The sequence below is a fragment of the Excalfactoria chinensis genome, chromosome 3 (assembly GCF_039878825.1).
Source record: "Excalfactoria chinensis isolate bCotChi1 chromosome 3, bCotChi1.hap2, whole genome shotgun sequence".
NCBI classification, from domain to species: Eukaryota; Metazoa; Chordata; class Aves; order Galliformes; family Phasianidae; genus Excalfactoria; species Excalfactoria chinensis.
The window spans coordinates 14,133,442-14,158,246 of record NC_092827.1 but is presented as its reverse complement, the minus strand read 5'-3'; the positions used below and the strand labels follow the sequence as shown (position 1 = coordinate 14,158,246).

The 24,805-nt window shown below is 38.0% G+C and overlaps 1 protein-coding gene across 5 annotated transcripts in view; it reads right to left on the bottom strand.

Moving 5' to 3' along the window:
- KIDINS220 (kinase D interacting substrate 220) overlaps positions 1-24,805 on the bottom strand; it is a 55,222-nt gene that overhangs the window by 26,559 nt on the left and 3,858 nt on the right. For all 5 annotated transcript variants that reach the window (XM_072330937.1, XM_072330941.1, XM_072330938.1 and 2 more), the window contains exons 2-22: positions 24,654-24,801; positions 23,583-23,681; positions 22,492-22,590; positions 21,091-21,189; positions 20,066-20,167; positions 19,504-19,602; positions 17,812-18,009; positions 16,094-16,192; positions 15,198-15,296; positions 14,455-14,553; positions 13,436-13,613; positions 12,884-13,048; positions 12,275-12,454; positions 11,766-11,931; positions 10,694-10,845; positions 8,483-8,772; positions 7,942-8,082; positions 7,090-7,333; positions 6,828-6,916; positions 6,187-6,331; positions 4,723-4,885 (exon numbers count right to left, since the gene is read on the bottom strand). In XM_072330937.1, coding sequence (XP_072187038.1) covers positions 4,723-4,885; positions 6,187-6,331; positions 6,828-6,916; positions 7,090-7,333; positions 7,942-8,082; positions 8,483-8,772; positions 10,694-10,845; positions 11,766-11,931; positions 12,275-12,454; positions 12,884-13,048; positions 13,436-13,613; positions 14,455-14,553; positions 15,198-15,296; positions 16,094-16,192; positions 17,812-18,009; positions 19,504-19,602; positions 20,066-20,167; positions 21,091-21,189; positions 22,492-22,590; positions 23,583-23,681; positions 24,654-24,761 — 3,014 coding nt within the window. In that variant the 5' untranslated portion in view covers positions 24,762-24,801. The remainder of the gene's footprint in view (positions 1-4,722; positions 4,886-6,186; positions 6,332-6,827; positions 6,917-7,089; positions 7,334-7,941; positions 8,083-8,482; positions 8,773-10,693; positions 10,846-11,765; positions 11,932-12,274; positions 12,455-12,883; positions 13,049-13,435; positions 13,614-14,454; positions 14,554-15,197; positions 15,297-16,093; positions 16,193-17,811; positions 18,010-19,503; positions 19,603-20,065; positions 20,168-21,090; positions 21,190-22,491; positions 22,591-23,582; positions 23,682-24,653; positions 24,802-24,805) is intronic.

The window sequence follows — 24,805 nt, the reverse complement described above, 5'->3', positions numbered from 1 at the left end:
TGTGAAACAGCTGTCCCGATTAAATCTCCATATTGCATCTTCTCCCTGTCAGGGAGGGAGTTTCTCACGGGACTCTTACTCCTACTTTTTGCTTCCCTGTTCTGCTTTCCTCAAACCATCTTCCTTACAATTACCCTAAGTTTTAACACACGTGAACGTTCTCAGGATCTTGCCTCCTATTACCCTAAATTTTAATACATGTAAATGTTCTCAGGATCTTGCTTAAAACTTCTGAAATTTCAAGACATTACATCACCTTCCTCACACGTTCACTGGCTCTGCTGAAAATTCAAATTCATGAAAAGTATCTTCTCTCAACAAAAGCCGCTGCAGCTTTTCCCAATATATCCTTTATTTAGATCTGGCACTGATATTCATTCTAGTGTCATGGATATTTTACGTAGTCTTCACAAGAGCACATTCCCATAGCTGGCTAGTTTATAAGCGTGAAAAGTATCAGTTGCAAATGTTCAGTTGAAACTTGCTTTAATCTGGCAACTTAATACTGTGACAACTTCATTTACAGAACGCCCGAATATTCTGCTCCCCTTTCAGGGTTACAAACCTTTGCTTTTGCAGTTTCTACAAGCCATTCTGGTACTACACAGAACTGACGCTAGGGAAATTCTAACACAGAACAGAACACAGAACAGTAACACAGAAGAAAACTCAGCACAACATAAATAGAGACAAATACTAACTGTATGCTGCAATAAGCAATGTAAAAAGAACATAATAAAAGGAACGAAACCAAACCAGGACAAAGATGCAGTTAATGATCACAGATCAATGTAAACACCAAAGGGGAAGAAGGACGCAACAGATAAGAAATCAGAATAGGGAGCTTAACCTGGCAAGGAGAGAGACTGCATGAAAAACCTGTTGGCAAAAGATAACTTGGAAAGGCAACTGACAAACTCTAAAGAGTAAATACTGGTGCCACTAAGTATACCAACTGGAAGGCCAAACAAAGTAGAGGTCCACACCAGCAAAGAGAAATGCTGGCAAGTAAGAGGACACAAGTGAGATGATAAGGCATGTTGAAGGAAGTACAACGATTAAAGACTTTTTTTTCCCAGAATCTGGAGACAAAAAGCCAACAGTGAAGACTCAATATTTATCTTCAGAATCTGACATAACTGAAAAGCATGGGCTTATTTCCATCTACTAAAGAAAGAGCTATAACACGAACATCTACCTGTTACTAAGAGATAAGTAAGCAGCATTAGTTCACAGTCTGCCCACAGAGACGTTGCAAAGTGATGCTCACTTTAATTTATTTATTTATTTATTTTTAAAGAAGATCCTAGGAAAACACTGCCTGTGCAATATTCAATGTTTTCCTACCTCTATCTCTGAGAAGTATGGGACAGTAAGGAAACACTACTCCCAACAGAACCGGTTCCATACTATTCAGCAGTCCTCCACATCAGCCTACACAATACCTACAGAAAAAACACTACAAAGGAATTCTCTCAAGCAATCGCATTCATGAAAAGAGCGTATTAGTTTATTTGGAAGCAAAGAGCTATAGGCAAACTTATTCAAAAATCAACTTGAGATATCCTATCTTCTCCCCCAGGAACACTGCGGCTCCACCCAAGTGAAAGGTACACGAGGTGACTACTCTAGCTTCACTAAGGAACTCATGAATAGTTCTAGAACAGCTTTCAGTTGTCTTAGTTCAGTTTTGCTAACTATAACAGACAGCACTGAGATGTGACAGCAGGCGGACCCTCCCTTTACTGCATAGCCTGTCTTTGCAGTTTGCAGACCATTTTATTCTTCCATTTCTTCATGCTCTACTACTCAACTCTTTTCATTTTAGCCAAACCTTCTGTATTGTTTATTCTTTGAATCAACACCAAAAAACAAAGCACCTGGTGGAAAAGATCACTGATGCTGTACCTGAGTGCAGAGCACCACGAGCCAGGCAGAGAACCACACGAGTGCCACCTGCCGGCACCAACTGCTGGCAGGGAACAGCTGGGAGCTGCCTGCCTCCAGAGACAGCCGTGCAACAGCTGTACAAGGGGGTTGTCACCTCTCATCACACCCTCAGTGCACACCTCAGTGTACACCTCAACTCTTCAGTTGAGGGTACCTATAACAGACCTACCCGATAGGTCAATCACTGTAAGGGAGACCTAACACTGAACAGCAACTGTACCATCAAAGCACTGTACTCATATGGAGGAAGCAATCACAAGTTAAAAACTCCACATATAAAAAAGAATCTCTGAAATTGCCATCTTCAAAGGAGGTGTCCGAGCAGCCCCCTCTCCTCATACACTTACAGCTCAGAAATGCATCAAAACCAAAGATGTACATTGCCACAGTAAAAAGCATTTTGATGCAAATTATCCAACGCTAGGAAAATTATATTCTGGTTCATGTTCTAAAGTACCAAAACATTTTCAAATAACTCCTTCCAGAATAAAAGCCAGGGAAGAAGTAACAAGCACTTGGTACAGCAGTAGGAGCTATAAAAGTACAGAAATCTGGTATCTATTCATGGCACTCCAAATGGGAAAGCTGTTCCTTCAACTAGAAAACCTAAGAAAACAGAGATTGAAGTTCTAAAAGAGGAGCTAAATTAAATACTCTATTTTGAATTGATACAGGAGCAGATATTGAAGCCAAATTACTTCAAACAGTTGTAGATGAAGAGCAGCAATACACTGCTATACAATGAAAGGATTATTTTGAATAGAACAGAATTTTCAGAGCATCAGATAATCCCAGGGGAGAGTTCACAGACCTTTTCATACTCAGCATATGGCGAACACAATTGCCCAAATCATCAGACAGATGAGATCTCAGCTTTGCCACTATATTAGGAGAGCTGTAAATTTAGTTCCTTACATAGGTTCAACAAAAGAGTGTGAGAGATGTATCAACCCTCTTCCTAAGCATGGAGCGAGGGTGTTATTATGACAGGTTTTGTTTGTTTTAACCAAGAGATGGCACAGGGTTCTTCACTGTCGCTTCACATTACAGATCCTTTAAACACTATAAACTTATAAATAAGCTTATTCATGTCTATATTATGATTCTGCAAGCTACTCAAGTGGCAATACTACTTCCAGATGCAACCTGCATAGCAAGAGGCAACATTGCATGGCAGGTTTCATGCATCTCCTCCACACCTGAACTAATAAACCCTGACACTGGCAACCGTTCAAGTGTCTCTGCTAACAATTAATCTGGAACCTGAATAAACCTTCTGCATTCAATTGTTCCTGATCTTTCCTTCTCCTCAAGTTGGTTCATTAAAGATTTTATGTTACACTGGAATCACTAGTGCATGTTTTTGAGAACAATTCAGGTCTCTTATATCCCCTTCAGATCCTCAGAAATCACAAACAAGTCGTTATGTCTTGAAGACAGCACTGGACTTTTCATTCTGAAGTGATTTAGCACTGCTGATGCTAATTAATGAAAAGGCACTAATGAGTACCACAAACTAACTTCAGGTATACATCTGTAGCTAGTAATGCAAAGACCTCATATAGGCTTTCTAGGAAAAAGAAAGTATTATACCTCACAAAAGATTAATAATATCCCAGCACCCTAATGGACACTCAGTATGAAGAAAAGATTAAAATCTCTCAAGCCAGTTAAGTAAGCACGTGCAACTTGTCAACAGGGTGAAGAAATGAACTGGAATTTGAATGAGTGAAAAGGATGTGCTTCCATTATTATTTCAGAGCACAAATCTCCCATATTTACCCCTTTATCAGAACAAACAGGATTGCATGAAACAGACTAAACAGTGTATGATTAAAATAGTTCAATAGTTGTTCCAAAAATTTCAGCAGAAGCCCAACAACAACTACTTGACAATATTGACGATCCTCTGCTGTTAAGCAATGAATTAGAATAGAATTTCTTAAGCTGGAAGACAAAGATCATCAAGTTCAACCCTTGGCTCCACACAGGACCACAAAATCCAAACCCTATGACTGAGTGTGCCATTCAAATACTCTTTGAGCTCTGGCAGCTTGGGGTCGTGCCCACTGCCCTGCAGAGCCTGTTCCATGCCCACTGCCCTCTGGTGAAACACCTTTTCCTAATACTCAGCCTAACCTTCCCTTGATGCAGGTGACGGGAAAAGAAGAAAAGATGAAGAAAAGAATCTATAGCCATAAAAAAAAAGTTTTGCTTAGATACAGCATCAAAATCTTTCAGAAATAGTAGCACAGACTGTATTTCTTTCTCAGGACAAAATCATCTATCAGTTTGGCCCTAAGATGGCTTAATTTAAACCTGTTTCATAACTTTAAAAGGAAAGACAGCTGAGGTTTTACCATTTTCGGTAGCATTAAAGAAAAATGTCTGATATGAGACATTATCTGTACTTCTGTGGATTTTTCTCATACCAACTGGTCTGGAACTGAAAATCTGTGTTAAAAATAAAAATACTGCAATATTTGTCATCTTATTCAATCAGAAAATGACAATTTTACCATCCTATTGCCACCTGGTCACTTCTCACTATCCACGTTTCTTTTCTCACAAGCAGCCTGGATCTAGACAGCCATGTTCACTGGCAACACCTCTTGCACTCAGATGCAATATGTAGACAGCACTTATGGATAGCAACTTGTATCAGCAACCAAGAAAGAACTCATGTTCCACCTCCACACTCTTCTGGGATGATTCCCAATAATCATCTGTAATCATTATTTTAATTATTCAAACCACATACCATCCACCTACCTCTCATAGATGGTTTTTAAAGTCAGCTGATCTGGAACACCTTCAGTCTCTTCAAGATGCAGTATGAGCCACGATGTTCTATATGGCCACTGCTCTGTGAGATTGATCCAACTAGCAAGCCTATCCCAATTGAAGGTGATTTGATTTGCTCTCAATAAGCGACCTAATACAACAGGAAAAAGAAACACAGGTGTATTTGTGCTGGTTTTTCCCCCCCCCCCTTTTGAAAGATATCCAAAGTAACAACTACATATGCCCTTATGTCCCATATCCTGATTTAAGTACTTTCTGGTATTAAAACTGTCAACCTCGGCTCCAAGCTAAAAGGTCTCATTCTGTTACAGGCAAACTTCAACAGAATTAAAGACAGAAGTTCACAAAACTCATGCTAATATGGTGAAAGATCTTTGTGTACCAGGATGCAAAATACAGTCAAAAGAAATAACCAGAACTGCCATCTTTATCAGCCAAATATCAGTGAATTTCAAAGCTATAAATGAAAAATAGCTTTCAGTTAATAAGGCCTGAATTACAAATAAAGCTCATTTCAGAAGACAGAAAAAGGATGAGTGAACCAAATTCAATAAGGTTTAGCAACTTTTTTTTCCCCTACAGAACTGCACTCATATTGGTGACATGACATTTAATTTACAGCTTGAAGGCTCTTATCTTGAAGTTCTCTGTGATGTTATCATTTATAATCACAAGTTACTGTTCACTGCACATTTTCTTCCAGGGTACCTTCTGCTTGTTTTTTTTAACAGTATTTTATTAGTACAAATAACTACGTTTGTGATTTTGTTGTATTTCCACATAAAATTTGCCAATGATAATGACAATGTGTGGAGAAGGTATATTTATTTACAATTTTAGGTCTGTTTTCACATACAAACCATCACAAGATGTAAAGACCAACAGGAAAAATAAAAGAGATTCTTCTATTGATGATATTAGCTTTAAATTAATGGAGCAGAAAACAAGTCGTGGTTCATTTTACCTAATATAGAACAGCAACTATATTCCAAATCAGTTAAGGGGAAATTAGGACAATGCAAACAATGGAAGCACTGGGAACACAATTTCAAAGACAGACAATAAGCCTGACTTATGCAAGCAGGTTGAACAAAGCTGAACCTCGCCTCACAGAGATACAGCCATGCATTTGTACCACACTTGCTACTGAGATGATCACCTCACCTCTATACCAGAGCTGAACCAGTTCTACCTACTTCAGCCATGATAGACCACCATCTGCCAAATGTTGTATTAAGCCGGGCAGTGGACACAGCATTTATACAGCTGCATCAGTGGGAATCAGTTCAAGCTTTGCCTGTATTACTACTCTGTGCACCTACTGGTAAAAGGAACGCCCTGAGCAAGACACAAGTTCACTGCAGCAGGTTTATTAGCTCCATCTATGTGCCATTGGCCTTCATATCACAGGAAAACAAGTGCAAAGCTTACCTGTCACCGAAACTATATTAAGTAATCTTCTCATGGTCTGAGGACTGATATCACTGAACCAATCCTCTGTAACCAAAAGCTTGGTCAAATCAAAGGACATCTGGCGAGTAATGGTGCGTTGCATCTGGCGTCTTCGGTAAGTATCCTGATAAGGGACACACAAAGGCAAGAGGTACTGATTGGTAACAAAGTAATTTACATATCTGAAATTGAATTAATCTTACTTCAATATAAAGTTTAAGACTTTGTGAATATATACAAATGTGAGGCTGAAATGCCATTAAAAAATTAGCTGAATTTAACTCTGACTTATTACATAACATTTGACATAGCACTTAAATAGAATGCTGTACTATTTCAGCATTCACAGAAAGCTTAATCAATCATTCCACCAGTTCCTGAATTTGAAGCTTTGTGGAAAAGAACACTTCAGTGAACGAGCACAGCTTCTCTTCTTTGATAAAACATCAGTCTGCTGATTTAGGAATATAGTTCTCCTATACACATACGCAAACTTCCCAGGAATGGTTTTATAAGCCTTCAAAGTTGATGCCATTAAGTACATGAAAGAAAACGAGAAAAGAATAAGGAAAAAAACACCCTATTACCAGTACTGGATCATTTAGTATAACATCTCTCACCCGCCTATTGAGAGCCGTTTTGCTGCCAAGCTTGGTCATCTCTCCAAGGCTGTTCTGAGAAACTCTTCTGTCAATCTCTTCATGCAATCCTATCAAGGGGAAAAATAACAAAAAAACAAAAGGCATTTTCTCCACTCATATACATGTGACTGCATTATAAAATAACATTCATCATCTACAAATTACTTAATTAGCTTGTTCCAGGAAACAGAGCTTACCATTGTTTTTGTAACCTCAGTATTACTCTTCTGCATAACTTTACCTGCGTTGTCTGTATAAGGAACATCCCCATTGGTTGTTGAAGCTACCATCAGCTTTTTTGCATTACTAAGTCCTCGGCTATTAAGAAAAACAGGCAAATGGACTATATTTCGCATGTAATCGTGTCCATTTATGTTTGAATCACGTAGAACACTGTTGAGATTCTGGTTAATAGCTTTTATAATTATGTGTGGGTCACTCGCAAAAATAGCAATAAACGGGCCTTTGGAAAACAGGACTCGCACCTGTAAGAAAGGAGACAGTAAGCCCTGTTACTAAGTATGAACCATCTGAACACAGTGCAACATGTTATATTCACTCCGTCCTAGACAGAACAAGGGACATCAAAGATGTCAGTTTCTTCAATATGGCATGTCTAATGTTAGGTACTCATCCACAGTTAGAAATAAACATACTTGACACATTAGCAGAAGCACTTAAAACAGAAGTCATTAGCGAGAAAATATTATGCAGCAATCTCATAGTCCCTGAAACATTTACCATTTAAGTATTTGCCATCTGAAGTACTTCAAAAAGAACCAAATGCTCTTCAAACAATGTAAGTTTGTTTCAAAAACATTAGTTTTCTAATAATTAGCACCCGCTGATTTCAAAACATTTCGCATTTACAAACATGTATATCCCACTATGATGTAACTTCTGACTTCTGAAAGCTTTTCCTCTTATTGTTACAGCTATGCTTGTGCACACAAATGTTTAAAAATGACTATAATGCAACAAAGACTCTGTATATGTGCTTTCATTCTAAAGAAAATACAATAACCAGATGTATCTGAATCATCCATGGAAAGGAGAAATCCAGAGCTCATCTCTGTATAATGATCCAACTCACAGTATCAAGCATTTGTAAAACTTTGTCCTGCTCGCAAGCATCCAATCCATCAATAATTACAACAAGTCTTGTCTGATTCTGAGTGAAACTGTCGATGGTTTTTGCCATTCTGGCCATCAGCTCCACTTCGCATTTCAAAACCTAAGGAAGAAAAACAAAAAAGGAAAAGCAGAGAAGGAAAGGACATAGTTATAATACTTGCATCTCAAAAAAATACACCTGATTTCTTTGACTGATTATTACTTAGCCCAAAAATACTCTGGTAAGTTTACAAAAATCAGTGCTTATAAAATCTGAAATCCCTCCCAGAATTGCAAGAGTCCTAAATATATCTCTTCCAAAATGTTTGTTCTTCTAGTTGCATTGAAACGTACAGCAGCACAGCATTTCCTGCTTTGAAGTAACAAATTACCCTTAGGCTTGGCTGTTCACCTTTACAATGTTTAAGAAGTTATTCTTTCTAGTCTCACCATCTAAAGCAAATTCTTACTAAGTTGGGGGGTTGGGCTCACTTATTTCAATGGCTAATTCATACACGTACCTTCATGAATCCCTCGCTTTTCAGCTTGTGAAGCTTGGAGGCAGCGTGGTGAAGACGTTTTCTTTGAGAATTCAAAACTGAATCCATCACTTGCCACCATGTGCGACAATTCAAGATAAAGGCCAAACCAACAACACATGTAACTGATATAAGAATAGCATTCACTGTCAAGTTTGTTGGCTCTACATTAAAAATGGCCAGCAGGGCAATCGCAGAAACAACACAGGACAATATGAACAGGAAAATCACAAAGGATGGGAGACAGCATGTTTTCTTCCATTTCTTTTTACCTAGAAAACAAGTATTTGCTGTTACAATGAACATAAGATATCATCACAGGTGAATTCAAAATACATTAACTTGTATACTTAAAATAATTTGCACCAAAGATCAGAGCACTTTTACTGTTCAGTTACAAAAGGAACAAGAAAAAAAAAATCACCTAAATTTGCTAAAAATCTAGGAAATCATAAAGCAGATTTCTTTAGTCTTCAGTACATTTCAAGAAACCCACACTGGATTGAAACGACCTTCATTAAGCAGCTTTCACACCAATGGTTATCACCCTTTTATCACATCCCTCATTTAAGTGTATTTCTACAAGTTGCAGGCAAACAGTGAAGTAACTACCCGGTTTTCAACAGAAATATGGTCTTTAGATAACCATTTTCATTGGAGAAATGACTCAAAAATGCAAGCCACAATTTGAGATGGCAGCCCTAGGTTTACCCTTTCCTGAATGCTAACACTTATACAGGGCAAACAAAGAGCAGACGGATCACAAGAGCCTCAAACAACCTGACTTGCACAGGATTGATAAGGAAGAGACAACAGAACATTGCAGTCGTTGGATCAGCAGACCTAAGAATTTAAGGAACAGGATTTTTCTTTGTTTTAATCAAAGCAGCAGCTTCTGCCTTTGGGAAATGTACAAGCAGAGAAATTCAACACTTGTCCATTTCAGAAAAAAAGAGAATACAGTAATAGTCAGTAATAGTCTGACTGAAAATGATGAAAGCAAAAAATCAATATCTGAACTTCAATGAAAAAAAAAAGCTACTCTGAAAGAATTTCAAACCACGTATGATACCTTAGACCAGGGTTTAAGCTGGAAAGGTCTTTCCCATTACTGCCATAAGATGACAGACAGGTTTGTGATGCAGTACAAAGAAACAGAAATGCACAATGACAGGACTGAAGGGCAAGAAGCGAAGAATAAAGGCTCAGATAAAGATGTCCAGAAGTGAATATAAGTAGGGATGTAAGTCTCCTCTGAATAGAAAGAGACAGAAATGGATTACAGGGAGATTTACAAATCAACAAAGAAATGGCAACTGAATATGTCTGTGAGTGTAGAGACATAACAGACATTAAAGATAAGGAAAAGACAAGGAAAACCATATGGAATGTCTACGAACATTTGGAAACAAGGAGAGCCGGTTGTAAGATCATCAGAATTAGAAAGAGCACAAGAAGGCACCAGGGACAAGGAAGACAAGACAAAGCTAGGACAGGTAAAGGGGAATGGGCAATTGCTATGGCTTCTCACAACAACCAGCACTAAATCAAACCTTGCTTCCAAAGAAACTACAGCACCGTAAAAGCTGAAGTTAAGGAGAACTTCAATGAAGGAGAGAAACTAGAAAATGCCTAATACAGAAAATAAGGGAGAAAAAAAAAATCCACATAACATTTTGATAAAGAATATACAGCAAATTTAAGAAAAAATAAAGAATAATGAATGTTCTGTTTGGCACACAGGATGTGTTTTTGACTCTGAGGAATATAAGTGGGACAAAAGTTGGCATCCCACAGATTCCTCAGCGTGTGATCAATTCAAGTCTACATGAGGAGTAACTGACTGAAACTGAACTTGAAGCAGAATTTAGTTCTACACAAACTGAAAACTCCCCTTTACCTCATAACACAACACACAGTTCTGTATTTTCTTTTCAGCAATCTGCAGATGGGACAGAAAAAGTTTCTTCCACTTGGATCAAGTAAGAATACTTCATTTCATCTTACCGCATTTGTTAATAAAAATCAAGATAAACAAAACAGAGCATTTTTCTCTCCAAGACAATGAAGAGAAATTCCCTTTCTGCATGATTACAGCACTTTCTAAAAAGAGCTTCTAATGTGAGGAACAGAACCCCTAATAATGGTGCATTGAAATGGTATAATCAGAAATGCCACTCAGGTAATAAAAACCTTGTGTATCTTCTGTCTTGAAAACTCGAAATAGCCTTGTTGCTAAGAAACCAAATTCTCTTTCACATGCATCAGAGAGGGTAGCAATCATCTCAGCCAGTGAAGTTTCTCCACCTACACTGGACAGCCTATTGTAGTCCGTGAACAAAAATCTGAAAGAGAAAAAAAAAAGCCATCCATGTTATTTACTTTGGAAAGCTTCAAGGAGTTTTAGACCACCGAGGCAAAAATCCTTCCACGTATCAGTAGCTGAAAGATTTCTTTTATTTGGTTTTTCCACCCATGTGGGAAAACATCTAAAATACTTTTTTTTTTTTTAATCTCTAACATAAAATTACATACTTATTTATCCCATTATCAACTTCTTTTTTTGGCTCACTTCCTATCCTAAAACTTACTTTAAAAGATTAAAACAAAGATAAGAACAGTGGTATCTCAGACAGCAGTACAAAGATATCTTCACGACCTCAAAGCATGAAGTCAACAAGTACCTTCAAGTATTTATGGTAGATCAAAAAACATACAGAAGAACACCACATAAAAGCACCACTGGGCTAAAATAACAGCTTCTAAATGACAGCAGTATACAAAACCACAAAACACAGTCTAATTTTTTTCTTGCTTACAATAAGCTAGAAGCTTTGAGCAGCTTGATGCTCTACTTGCAAGAAAAGAAAAAAAAGTCTTTAAAAGATATCCTAACAATAATAATCGGGGAAAGAAGCACTAAGCATAATTCTCTGGTATAGCCCACTACTACCTTCTTACTTTCTTTGTCACAAATTAATTAAAAACAAAATAACAAAAAAAACCCCACAACCTCACACCACCACCAAAAAACAGAAGCTTTCACAGACTTTGGCACAGAATAGCAACAGTACTTTGACAGAGTCGTTTCTTGATCTTTACACACATAAGAATTTACTTCCATCAGCCTTTACGGCTGCTGTTCTCCAAACAGGAATCATAACAGTTTTTCACAAGACAGCATACATACACATAAACACAAGCAGTCTGGAAAGTGTCAGAGCAAACATGAATTATTCATCCAGGACTAAGTGAAATAACCAACCTCACAGGTAAAGCTTTAGTGGTTTGCTCTGGTAACTCTGGTGGGTTTACAAACATGAGTTTGAGAAGCAACTCTAAGTATCCAATGTGCCTTGCCAGTCTTGTACTTAGTACCCAGGCCCAGTTCCAGCTCTCACCTTCTCTTCGACCACCGAAATAAATCACAGCTAGAAGAAGGAAAAAGAAGTTTGTTTTAGTCAAAACTCAAAACTGAAAGGAATCATGAAGTTCATATACAGATACAGAGTGAAGTTTGATGAATGTCAACAATTATGGCCAGAAACGAGAAAGGTAAGAGCAACACAGTGAAGCTAATATGCATGGTTGTCTGCTTTCAATGTCATCTTCTCACAAAGTACACGCAAAACACAAGGAAAGGGTTAAAGAAGGTCTTACTTTCTACCAAGTCAGGTTTTTTTCTAAAACAAAGTTTGTATACAAAATAAAAACCAATTCTAAGAATAGACATTTAGCAAAAGCCATCAGAAACTTCACACAAAACAGACTTACTGAAGAAAATGTAGAGCACTGCTAATAAGCTGAGTGACACTGCTATTCCAAGCCTTGCATCCACTGTGAAAGCAAGCAATAAACCCAAACCTCCACAGAGCAAAAGTGTGAGGAACACAATCAGCCAGGAAAACTGAAACAGAGGTTCAATCTGCTGTCCTGCAAAAGTCTTCATTTCATCTGAAAAACAAAAACCAGTAAACACGTTAAACCATTCTAGGCCAAAAAGCACAGAAATTATTATGAAGATCCTCACATATACTTTTTCCTATGCTGACTTATCCTTAATGTTGACCGAAAACAATGGAAACTATAACGCATGAATTTCTCTTCAAAGAGGAACACAACAAGTCTTCAACCACACAATGAACAGATGAATAACAAGCAGGAAAGTAATGCTGAAAAGTGTCCTAAATACATAGGAGTTAATGAACAATGAACATCACACTCAAAAATGAAAAATGCACACTGCTCTTTATTTATGGTGCGGTACACAGATCAGACACAGCACCAGATGAACCAATGGCTGCTGCAAAAACTATTAACGCCTACGTGATCATTTCCATAGGTGTATCTGAACTCATGGGAAATGCCCACATCAAATTTTACCTTCTAGTTTCTTGAGCAGGAAAGATTTTCCACTTCCCCACTGAGCATATAAGCCCACACAAATAGGTGGCTGCATGGTTGGTTCGCTCAGAATATCTGCCAAAGCACTGCTGTACAGATCGTAACCCAGCATGTCACCATCAGATTCCGTGGGAGACAAGTGTCCTGTAAGATAAATACTGTGTTATAGAGCTGTGTTTTAAGAAATCCTATCAGTATGACAATCCTGATACATAAAATGATGACAGGTTTACCTGTATTTGTATGCATAACCCTCTCATATATTATCAGTGTTATTAACACCGCATTATTACTGCTGCATTCTTGTGTGAAGGAACACTGATTATCTATATAAATGTTAAGCAATTATCAAAACTATTAGAGCTTACTACAAATTGTCCAACAAAATCACAGCAGTTGAAAGAAAATTCTTACAGAACTAAGATTTAAGTAAAAACGATTAAGAGAAATGGCATAGCATCCGATGTCACAGTACAAGGGTTAAAATTAAAAGGTGTGTTTAACCACTGTTAGGCCAATACTTTTACTTACTAGCTCCAAATATCTGCGTTAAAATACTCTTCTGGTGGCTGCAGTCAATGTTGTAAGGTGTTTCTCCAGCTTTGTTGGGTCTATAAAGCAATCTACCATCTTTCGGGTTTCGCAAGAGCAGTTCAGCAAGTTTACGGCTTCTTCCCCGAATAGCGATATGAAGTGGGGTATCTCCTTTCTGCAGTTCAGTTAAAAACAAAAACAAAAGCTAGTAACATCCAACATGAATTCATAAGATGAAAAGGCAAGGAATCAGAGAATCATTTAGGTTGGAAAAGATCTTCAGGATTATTATGTTTGACCTCCAATCTGACCTATTAAGTCCCATCACAAAGAAAATCTGTTCCACATCCCTTCAAAATGCATTATTTACTTGCAATACATCTTAAGGAATTCTTCAGAGCATTAAACCTTACAGACAGCTTTTTCCCCCCTTGAAAAAGTATTCTAAAAGTCTAAAACAAACAAACAAACAAAAAACCCACAAGTGAAAAGGCAAAGGCCCAATAATGCTAAAGTTCAGGCATTATCTTCTTTCAGTGTCCATGGAAACTGCAGTCTCTATTCAGAAACAAGAGTCTGCTAGCAAATTCAGAGACCTGTATAGAATAAGAGATTGTCCTCAGCAAAATTACTTCAGTGTCTGCACAGATCTCTCAAAAAAGCATCAGAGTAAAATGTGCCTTATTATACCTAATTACAGTGTCAAATAAATACTCCTGTACTTAAGAGGTTTACCAAAGAGGTCAGTAAGAAATTACTGTTATTCATCTTTGGCACTGCTTTGCTTAGTGGCCAATAATCAAAACAAAAAATGACTTACAATTAACCATATCTATACCCCTTTTTGCGCATGTTAAGAGTCAGTAATTCCTATTCCTGACACAGAAACATCTCCATCCATGTGACTGAAATAAAACCTCTTCCTGTTTTAGCCTCGACAGTTCACTATAAAATTGGTTGCAAGACTAAAAATGATTAAATATACTGAAGCAAATGAACAAATAAATATTCCTTACCTTGTCTACAGCAGAGACCTTAGCTCCTTTGTCTAGAAGAAGCTCTACTATTTCAATATTTCTCATCTTGGTTGCCTTGATAAGTGGTGTCTCTCCATCCTGAAAGCAAAAGCAAAGCCTAATTTACAAAAGAAACAAACACACACTAAACCTTCCTTGTAAACTCAATAACAAACAAAAAGGAGTAAGTGTAACAAATTAAATCCTACACTGTCAAAAAAGAATCACAGACACTATTATACATTGATTGAACAGCAGCAAAAAACACATGTACAGAACACATTTCTCTTAAGTGTCAAATAGAGAAAGAGTAGATAGAGATACAACAAATGATACTTGAGAGGAGATGCAAATCACTTCTGTACATAACATTTCCCGATTTTGCTTTACTTTTTGTTTATTCAATGAGTGATGAACTTAACCAAGCTTAATAACATCAGAAGGCTCTTCCCAGACTTCCCAGTTCCAGCTTGCTGCTGGTAGTGCCAGCAGTGCTGTGGTAAAGTATGGGTAGATACTCTGACTGAGTTTCAGTAGCAAGTGATCAAAGTGGGCATTAACATCACTGAAAAGAAATTCTGCATTTCAGAAAGAAGGAAAACATAAGCTATTTATTAGAAACAGCACATAACATATCCACAGTTCACAAGAACTGAACTTGGTATTATGATCTTAACATCATGCAAAAATGGACAGAAGATGTTAAACAAAGCAAATCATGCTCTCAAAACTCTCATCCTTACCTTTGTATATGTTTCGGTATCAGGGTTGCACTGCAAGATGTCCCTCACCATTGTAGCATTTCCTTTCTCAACTGCCCAATATAAAGCAGTTTTATTATCCTAAAAAAGAAGAAAAAAGAAGTAGCACTTTAATACAATTGGATTCATTTCAAAACCAATATATAAAATGCAATCATTATACTTTCTATCTGCTTAGGGTCTCCCTTAAGCTCCCAGAGTCATCCATGGGGATGGAGCACAAACAACACATGTGCTGGGAGGCCAGGCAGAACTCAGCAATCCTTCCACAATACAACAAATCAAAGCAAGCCAAACTTAAAATAAAAGTGCTGAGCTCAGCTAAGAGAGCTTTTGGAAGAGTATAAACAGAATCCTATGCAAAGGACAAAAACAGAAAGGAAGGGCAGGTAGAAAATACAGAATCCACTGATAATAACTGCTTATTGCAGCAAAGAATTTTGTTAAAGAGGGAACCAACCAAATACAGGGACAAAACAGGCTTAACACTACTGACAACAGGGGTACCATACCAACATAATATTAGTATTAAAAGTATCAGGTATTCTAACATTAAATGTATTAAAATACTTTTAAATCTGTTTAAGCCTTTACTTCACCAGCAGCGCTGGCGGAATAAGTTCTGCTTAAACACTTTGCTTTTTAACCATTATACAAAGTAACTAAAAATGCAGCTATTACAGTTACATATACACTCTATCTTTAGAACTGCCCTGCAACATGACATTTTTAACACTTAATGGGAAACTCAGTTCCCTATAGAGCAGAATTCGAAAAGCATTCTAAAGTCCTGTTTTTAGATACAAAGTATAATTGCTTGATATCCAGATTCACATCCTACCTAAGAAGAATGTGAACATTTACACTGATATACTTACCTGACCTCTGATGTCAATATCAGCATACTTATGGAGCAGGGCCCTCACAATTTCAACATGACCTCCTCTAACAGCCCCAATCAGCACCGTGTCTCCGCTCTGGATAAGTTGTGAAAGAATACTGAATGTGAATTAACTTGATTTAGCAAAAAGAAAGACAACATGGAAAAAAATTACAGCCTCCAAGGCGACATTGTGCCCGTGCACTCATTAAAAGAAAGATGAAAAAACAAATAAACCTTAACAGCCTAAACAAAACTTTCAATCTCTGATTGAAAATAACAGATATACAAACTAACACTCACAGTAATGACAGAATCATAGAATAGTTTGGGTTGGAAGTGATCTTTAAGATCATCCAGTTCCAACCCCTGCTATTGGCAGGGACACCTCCCTCTAGACCAGGTTGCTCACAGCCCCATCCAGCCTGACCTTGAATGCTTCCAGGGAGGAGGCATCCACAGCCTCACTGGGCAACCTGTTCCGGTGTCTCACCACCCTCACAGTAAAGAATTTCCTACTAAGATCTAGTCTAAATCTCTCCTCTTCCAGTTTAAAGCCACTTCCCCTTGTCCTGTCACTACCTGCCCTTATAAAAAGTTCTTCCCCATACATAATAACCTATTTAAAGTCAGTCTAGAATGCTGGCTTTTAGATATTTAAAAAGGAAAAAAGGATCTGGCTGCCAAACAAGAGATTTTCCTTTTTCAAAATCTGCTCTGCAGTTTGAAAGTAGAACTTCTTGTTGTCTGACATTTTGGAATGCAGTCAGCTGCACTGTAAGTTGCCATTTACTCTTCCCAAAAGCACAGAAGAATAAAAACAGCTGTAGAATTTTGTGAGAGAAAAGGTGGAAAGGGAAATTCTAAATATCTTTTCTTAAATGTTTGAAGTTTTGCCTTGGTATGTAGCTTGAATTGAAGCTTTTGTCCCACACAGCACTGCAGCTCAGCATGAAATCATCTATGATACACACAAAGCTGAGACATGAAATATGGGAAAATGCATCCACAAATCCTTTCAAAATTACACCACAAATGCAAGGAGGTTTTTCCTCACCTCTCTGCAACCCTCAAGGAATTCACTTTAGGACTGGAACTCAGGATACTAACACCTTAAAACCACATCACTACCCTGAAATAAAATGCTGATCTTGACAGAGGCACTTCCATTTAGGTACCTCAGCCCCATTACTCCCTGGGTTGCAGTGCTGCCTCCGCCACTTCAAAAAACAACAAACTCAAGGCAGCACCGCAAACAGTCCAAAGCAGATCCGTGTAAGCAACTGACAGAAGGCCTGAGTGGCCAGAAAGTAATTTGCACTCCAACTGTTTAGAGGTGCATGGTGCACCTTCACACTATGCCTACATGTCTTGTAGATGCAATTTTCCTAATAAAATGTTTTTTAAATGTTAAAGGTGAGGGGAGACACTGAAAGAAATTATTATTTCCAGTATCCCCATTGATTTACTATTTTAATAGCATGATCATTGATTTTAATATACAAAAAAAACACCAAAAGCTGCACACCAGCACAAAGTTTTTTGGTTAGTTTCATTTTAAGAAGTGATTTATTTATTTCCTCTGTCGGCAGCGTTTGCCACAGCTGTAACACTGCAGTACACGGAAATACCTCTAGGTGGCAGAAACGATAAAAAATGTACCCACACATTTGCATGCCATACGCTGGTATTTAAACGGTAAGAAAGTTTACTCACTCTGTCAGGAATATTCACGTAAGTTCCAGCATCAAGAAGATCCTGCACGATTTCAGTATGCCCTTCCTTCGACGCAATCATCAAAGCTGTATTCCCATCTTTATCAGTTAAGTTCACATTTGGGTTCCTTTTCAGTATTTCTTTCACCGAGTCAGTGTAGCCACCCTTAACTGCTACAATAAGTGCAGTCATAGAATTCTGTAAACAAACAAATAAAGCAGATTTTATTTTACAGTCAATATAGGAACCATCACTGTGTCAGTTTAAATAACAGAAGAATGATACATCTGTTTTAGGCATCCAAATGTTTCTCTAGCTTTACATTATGAAGTTCATATATCATGCTTATGCTTTCTACTAACAAATAAAAAGCTAAAATGGGAAGAGGAAGAAGGAAAGAGACACTAATGCTACAACAAGAAAACATCTTAAATGCAAATTCAACTCAATTGAACTCCTGAATGTCCTAGGCACTGCGCAATCATATTCCTGCCATAGGAAAACTTCATATTACCACACAATCATAGAATCACTAAGGTTGAAAAAGACCTCCAAGATCATCCAGTCCAACTGTCCACTCACCACCAATATTTCTCCACTAAACCACGTCCCTCAGTACATGTAAATGTTTCTTGAACAGCTCCTGGGACAGTGACTCCACCACCTCCGCAGGCAGCCCATTCCAGTACCTGAGCACTCTTTCGGTGAAGAAATTTTTTCTAACATCCAACCTGAATCTCCCATGGTGTAATCTGAGGGAATTCCCTCTCATCCTATTGCTAGTTACACAGTACAAGAGGCCGACCTCCTCCTCTTTACAACCTCCCTTCAGGTAGTTATAGACAGCTGTAAGGTCACCCCTGAACTTCCTCTTCTCCACATTAAACAGTCCCAGTTCTTCCTCCCACCCCCTGTAAGACTTGTGCTCCAGACCCCTCAGAGCTTTTTTGTCCTTCTCTGGACATGCTTCAGGGCCTCCATGTCATTTTTGTAGTGAGGAACCCAAAACTGAACACAGTACTTGAGGTACAGCTTCACCAGGGCTGAGAGCCGAGGGATGATCACCTCCCTGCTCCTGCTGGCAGTGCTGTTTCTTACACAGGCCAGGAACCATTGGTCTTTTTGGCCACCTGGGCACACTGCTGGCTCATGTTCAGCTGAGTATCATCCAACAGCTCCAGGTCCATTTCACCCTCAGTCTTCCAGGCACTCTGCTCTTAACTTGTAGTATTGACTGGGGTTACTGTGGCCAAAGTGCAGGATCCGGCACTTGGTCCTGGTTGAAATCCATCCCATTTTATTTACTGTCAGTGTGTCAACACTGCTCAGAAAAAGTTGGGTTTTGTTTGTTTGTTTTTCATACGAACTTCAGAAATAATCATACAAATAACAAAAAGCTGTCCTACATAATTTTCCATTCTGATTTACTTAGTTTGAATCAGTATTTTCAATTATTTGTTATTTAAGTCGCTAAATAATGAATTCTGCTTTAATTAGAAATAACACACGGCTGAAACTTAAAAGCAAACAAACAAACAGCCAACCCTGACTTCTGAAAAGTTGTAACTGTTGAAATTATTTTCATAAGGTGCACTAAGTTACATTTCTTTGTGTTTGTAAACATCAGGATATATGTTAATAGCACAGATGTATGTGCCTCCATCTTTGACTGGAAAACAAGCAATTACTTACAGCTCCTTCTTGATCAACATCAGCTCCCATTTGCAGCAAGTATTTCACACAATCCAAATGGCCTTTCCTAGCTGCCCAAACCAGCGGGGTGGTTCCATACTGCAAAAGTATTGCAAAACATTTTGTCATATTCAGTATCTTCTACATTTTAGTACTCATCCTCTACTTCAATCATTTACCATTACAGAGATAAAACTTCATTTTAAAAATTAATATATGAATCTGAAAAGCCACTAACTTTTAAGATTCTAGCAATAAAAGTTATTAGTCTACATAACCAATGGCTTAAAGAGTAGAATATGTTCCACTGAAACAAGTGTTCACAGCCATCTTCAGCATCTTATGGAAGAACTTCCTGCATTTATCATGACTTCCTCAAGTACCCTAATTTCAGTCTCATAGGCAAAATATAACTTCAAGCATTAAACTACTTGACACATTTATATATATATTTAAACTACAATTATTTTAAGATATTACATGCAAAGAACTCAATTCATTTTCACAGGAAATGTACCAATCATTAGAAAAAATAAATGAATATTACAGAAACATAACTTACTTTGTCAGAGCAGTTCACTTTGGCTCCATGCTGCAGTAAGAGATGTACTATATCTGAGTGGCCCCGTCCTGCTGCCCAAATAATTGGATAAACACTGTATTGCTTGAAAGATAAAGAATATAGAAATAAGAACCACAGGAAATAATACTGCTCGTCATTTCTCAAACACAGCATTGATCACAGTATTGCAGGAGGCAATGAACACGCAGGAGAAGGAATATACAGAATTAAATCTAGTAACATATAATGGTTCCTAGCACATTGTCTAAATGATTACAATTTTGTAACTCCATAAACAAGGCTTAAAAATTCACATTTGTAACGTAAGAGAAAAATCAAAACAGTTATGTGTTATCCTTAAGTATCAAAATCAAGGCTGCAGATAATTGTGCCATGCAGAAGCTCCATGCTCAAAGAAGAATCAGAACGGGATACAGTCAGAAAGAGAAGTGGCTACAGGTTTCCCTTTTAGTGGTCACTACTGCATCAGCCACCAACTTGCTTATGCTGTCAACTCTCTGTTCACTCAAATGTTAAGGTATCACCTGTCAAAATGCATATTTGTTTGTTTTTCTTAAACCACTTACAAGTTGAAATAAATCTCAAAATCCTTTGTACATAATCTGTCTCAGAATTATGGCACACAGTTCTATGATCTAGTTCACTCAGTAACTAATGGAACAATTAAAACAAATTGTCTCTCACCTGCATGGATTAGTTACTTCATTAACTTATACAGATGCAGAAAAATGACAGCTGTTATGCAAGAGAACATACACTACTGATTTCTTCTATTATCTCCTCTCCTGCTGATTTGAATCTTACTGAGAGGTACTCATTTAATTACTTTAATTGAAAAACAGCGGCTGTCATACAAAATCAAAACAATCACTTCCATTAATAAAGCACGATGATTAACGTTATATTGACGAAGATGCTAATCAAGGTAAGATTAGGATAGGATTCCAGATCTTAAACATCTTGCTGGAGACAGAAAATAGATGGTTCTTAAGGCAAACACTTACCATGCCGGTGATGTTTGGATTTGCTCCTTTCTCAAGCAGCAGCTTAGCTACTTCAGTACGGCCTTTATACGATGCCCACATCAGAGCAGTCCATCCTCCCTGGAAAGTGCAATTCAAACAGACACCATCATTGAAAAATACTGTTTAGAAACCTAACTGTAGACTCTTACTTAATTTGTCATTCTTCAAGTTCAAAACATAACAAGGACTGACTACACAATCTTATAATCCCACTTATGTAATGAATGCATGTGTGCAAATACTGATTTCCCGCTGTATGCAAAGCCTGGCAGAACACTGCACCCTAAACATAACTGAATTTCCTGTAAACACATCATTCAGACTTCAAGTGCATACAAACCAGTGACTAGACAGAACAAGAAGAAAGTTTTGCCTTAAAACAAAAGGCTAGAATTCACAATTAACTTGAAGAACTTATTCTTCATTTGTCTAACAGACACCTACATGTCCTAAGAAAAGTAATGACTCCCTCCTTCCTGACAGATGCCATATATCCTTATAAAGGAGCAATTAAGAGCAATTAGCTTCAAATCTCACAGACGTGGTCATTTTAGTTTGTAAGCATGGAAACAAAGAGGTTTCATCATCTAAGGCATGCGTTAGGTCAGGTAACCAAAGCTAACTTTAAAACAACTGTGTGCCTCTGTTAATTATAAGCACAATATTTTATTCACTAATACTTATTATCAGAGGTCAAGGTCTCTCTCAGACTGACACAGGCCTAGAAACAGTGCTTGCCAAGCAGACATGACCACCATTACAACACTAGGAAAAAAGACGACATGGCAGCATGCCACAGTCTTCAGAGTGAAACTGCAGTTAAGGGAAGCACTTGAAGTCTCTTAGTGGTTTCCTAATTTAAGCAGAACAAAATTAGTTCTGAGGGGTATCCAGCTTTCTCTTCTGTCAACAGAGAAGTTTGTAGCTCTATAAAGTAGCAACCAAGCAATCTAACCTTCTTCATTAAACACGCAAGCAATTTCCCCAATCCTTTAGGTGGGCTGGACTGTAACACTCACATAAAAAATTGAGCAAGATAAATGAAATCAAGTGCCAGCACACTGGGGACAAGACCCCATTACTAGATGGGTAATCACAGCTGCACAGATTAAAAGCATATAGAACAAGGCAGCTTCTGAAAAGGAGTAACATTTTACAAAAATACTAACCAAGGAATAGTAAGAGAAAGACACAAGAAAACCACTGTGATACCGTGAGAACAGTATTTAAACCTTTTCCATTATAACAGCACCAATACAATAAATAATAAGAGAATAAAAGATAAGTATATTTTTAATAAATTGAACATTTCTATGTCACTAAATTGTTCTTGTCACCAAAACCCAGAATCTGTCAGTCTTACACCAGGACAAGACATACCAAATCCCTGTGCTCCAAATTGACGCCATAACTGAGAAGTTCTGCTACGATAGCTGTGTGTCCTTCTTTAGCTGCTGAAATAAGAGCTGTCCAGTTATCCTAAAGAAGGAAAGATAATAAGTCATATTTAGCACTACAATACTGTCATAATACTACAAGATTATAACAATTACTACATTGTTTTTTCAAGTGTAAATTTGCATGGCAGGAAGCACACAACTTCTTAAAAGTTATCTTTGAAAATAACACATTAAAAGTTGTAAGTATCCTGAGAGTTATACAACTGGAAATACAGACTGCAAATCATCTCTTCCCCTCTTCAGAATCTATCAGCCTCAGTTCGCTACAGATTAATTTCTTAACACTTTTACAGGGGAAGCAAAACCTAAGGAGGATGAGAGAATAATGTAAAGTCATTTCGAACTGCTGGTTAGGAGCAGACAGTGACTAAGAGCACAGAAAATGATGGTGGTCTGTTTCCGTGTATAATGAATACCAGCACCCAAGGAGCTAACATAAAGGGGAGTCTGGCCCAGTGCCCTGCCTCTTGCACCTGTGATCCTACTTCTGGGTATCAGACTTCCTTCTGCTGCTACTTCAAGTGACTGCAGGTCCCCTTTTCTACTTGTCTCTGTTCTGGCTTTCACATGAAATAATCCTTTAAACCAAACTCTCCCTCAGTAGTTACTGAGAAACACAAAAAACAAAGAACCAGCCTGACAGACCACATCACTAATAGCACAAGAAAAATCACTTATATTAACTCTTTGTTGCCACAAAATTTCTCTGTTTCATCTATTCTCTGATTCCAATGACAGCCAACAATATCACTGTAAATCCTTTTTACAGTATTAATTCCCTACAAAAAAAAAAATCATCAGCAGCATTCAGCACAAACTCTCAGATATTTAAAACATCTTAGAAATCAAGGAATGTAATCTGAGAAATACTGAGACAGATAAAATTTTGCTTACATATCATCTTCTATCATCTCTTCTTCCCGCCCCTTCAGCATTCATCAGGACACCTTTCCTTTGCCTGACTAGAACCCTCTGCTGTTAGGTATCGCAACATACAGTGCTAGTACTTACTGCATCCTCCAAGTTGCAATTAGCTCCCTTCTTGAGAAGCTCCTGGACAATTTCTAAATTGCCTTGCTCAGCAGCCAACATGAGTGGAGTCTGGCCATTCTGAAATTAAAACGACATGCAAAAAGTGATGCACTGAGAAGCGACACAAATTATGCATATGTATACTAAAAAATAAAAGCCCAGAACTGCAGAAGATGATGAAGTTCAGATCCCAGTTTTTAACTGTCAGTGAGTAGTAGTGGAAAGGCCTGTTTCTCCAAAGCTCACCCTCAGGCAAGTCACTGCTGCCAGGAAGGTCCTGGCACTGATGAGCCTTGGCTTGCCAGCAATCTTTACAGACATGCCCCCCTGGGGCTGGCACGCAATCTGTTCTGTTGTTCTGTTTTTACCCAACTCCTGAGAGACGGAAGAGAAGTTCTTGTCAAGTCCAAAACTAGAAAAAGAACTGTACTCAGTACTGCTGAATTACCATGAAGGGCTAACATTTAAACAAAACTCCTGTTATTGAAGCATATAAACAGTGTGTGGTTTCCCCAATGCACACCCTCCTTATGGGTTTGAAACTGATGCAGACCATACCTGTGTACAGAAATTACCTTCTTCAATGCAAAGATATCAGAAGAAACATTTTTAAGCAACAAGTGGTTAAGCACTGGAACATATTGTGAGGGGCTGCAGGACTTCCATCCTTAGCACTTCCAGATTTTGCTCTAAGTCCCTGAGCACCCTGACCTAACCATTAAGTGAGGTCAATTATGAGGTACACATAACTGCCTCTGTGAACTAAGAAGCAATTCCCAGCTGCAGATATCATCTCCATCTACAAAGTAAGGATGGATCCGCATTTTCCAGCTTAGAAGCAAACTGCAAGAACAAATACAATGAAGGATGCTGAAGAGCTCACAGACACTGAACACTGTGTGCTCAGCCTGTGCAAAAGTAAGTAAACAGCTGAAAATAAAGCTGACATTGTTATATTTACTAGTGTGGTCTCACTGATTATACTTGTTCCTTAATTAAAAAAAAAAAAAAAGCTGCAATATGGAATAACATTCACAAAAATCATCTCACCTCATTCCTCTCATCTACATCCCTGCACTTCTCCAGCAGTGCTTTCAGAGCAGGAACATTCCCTTCTTCTGCATAGGTCAGCAGACTCTGACTCATCAGACTTGCCATCTTCACACAGTGCTCAGAATGCTCCTGTAACAAAGTTTACCTGT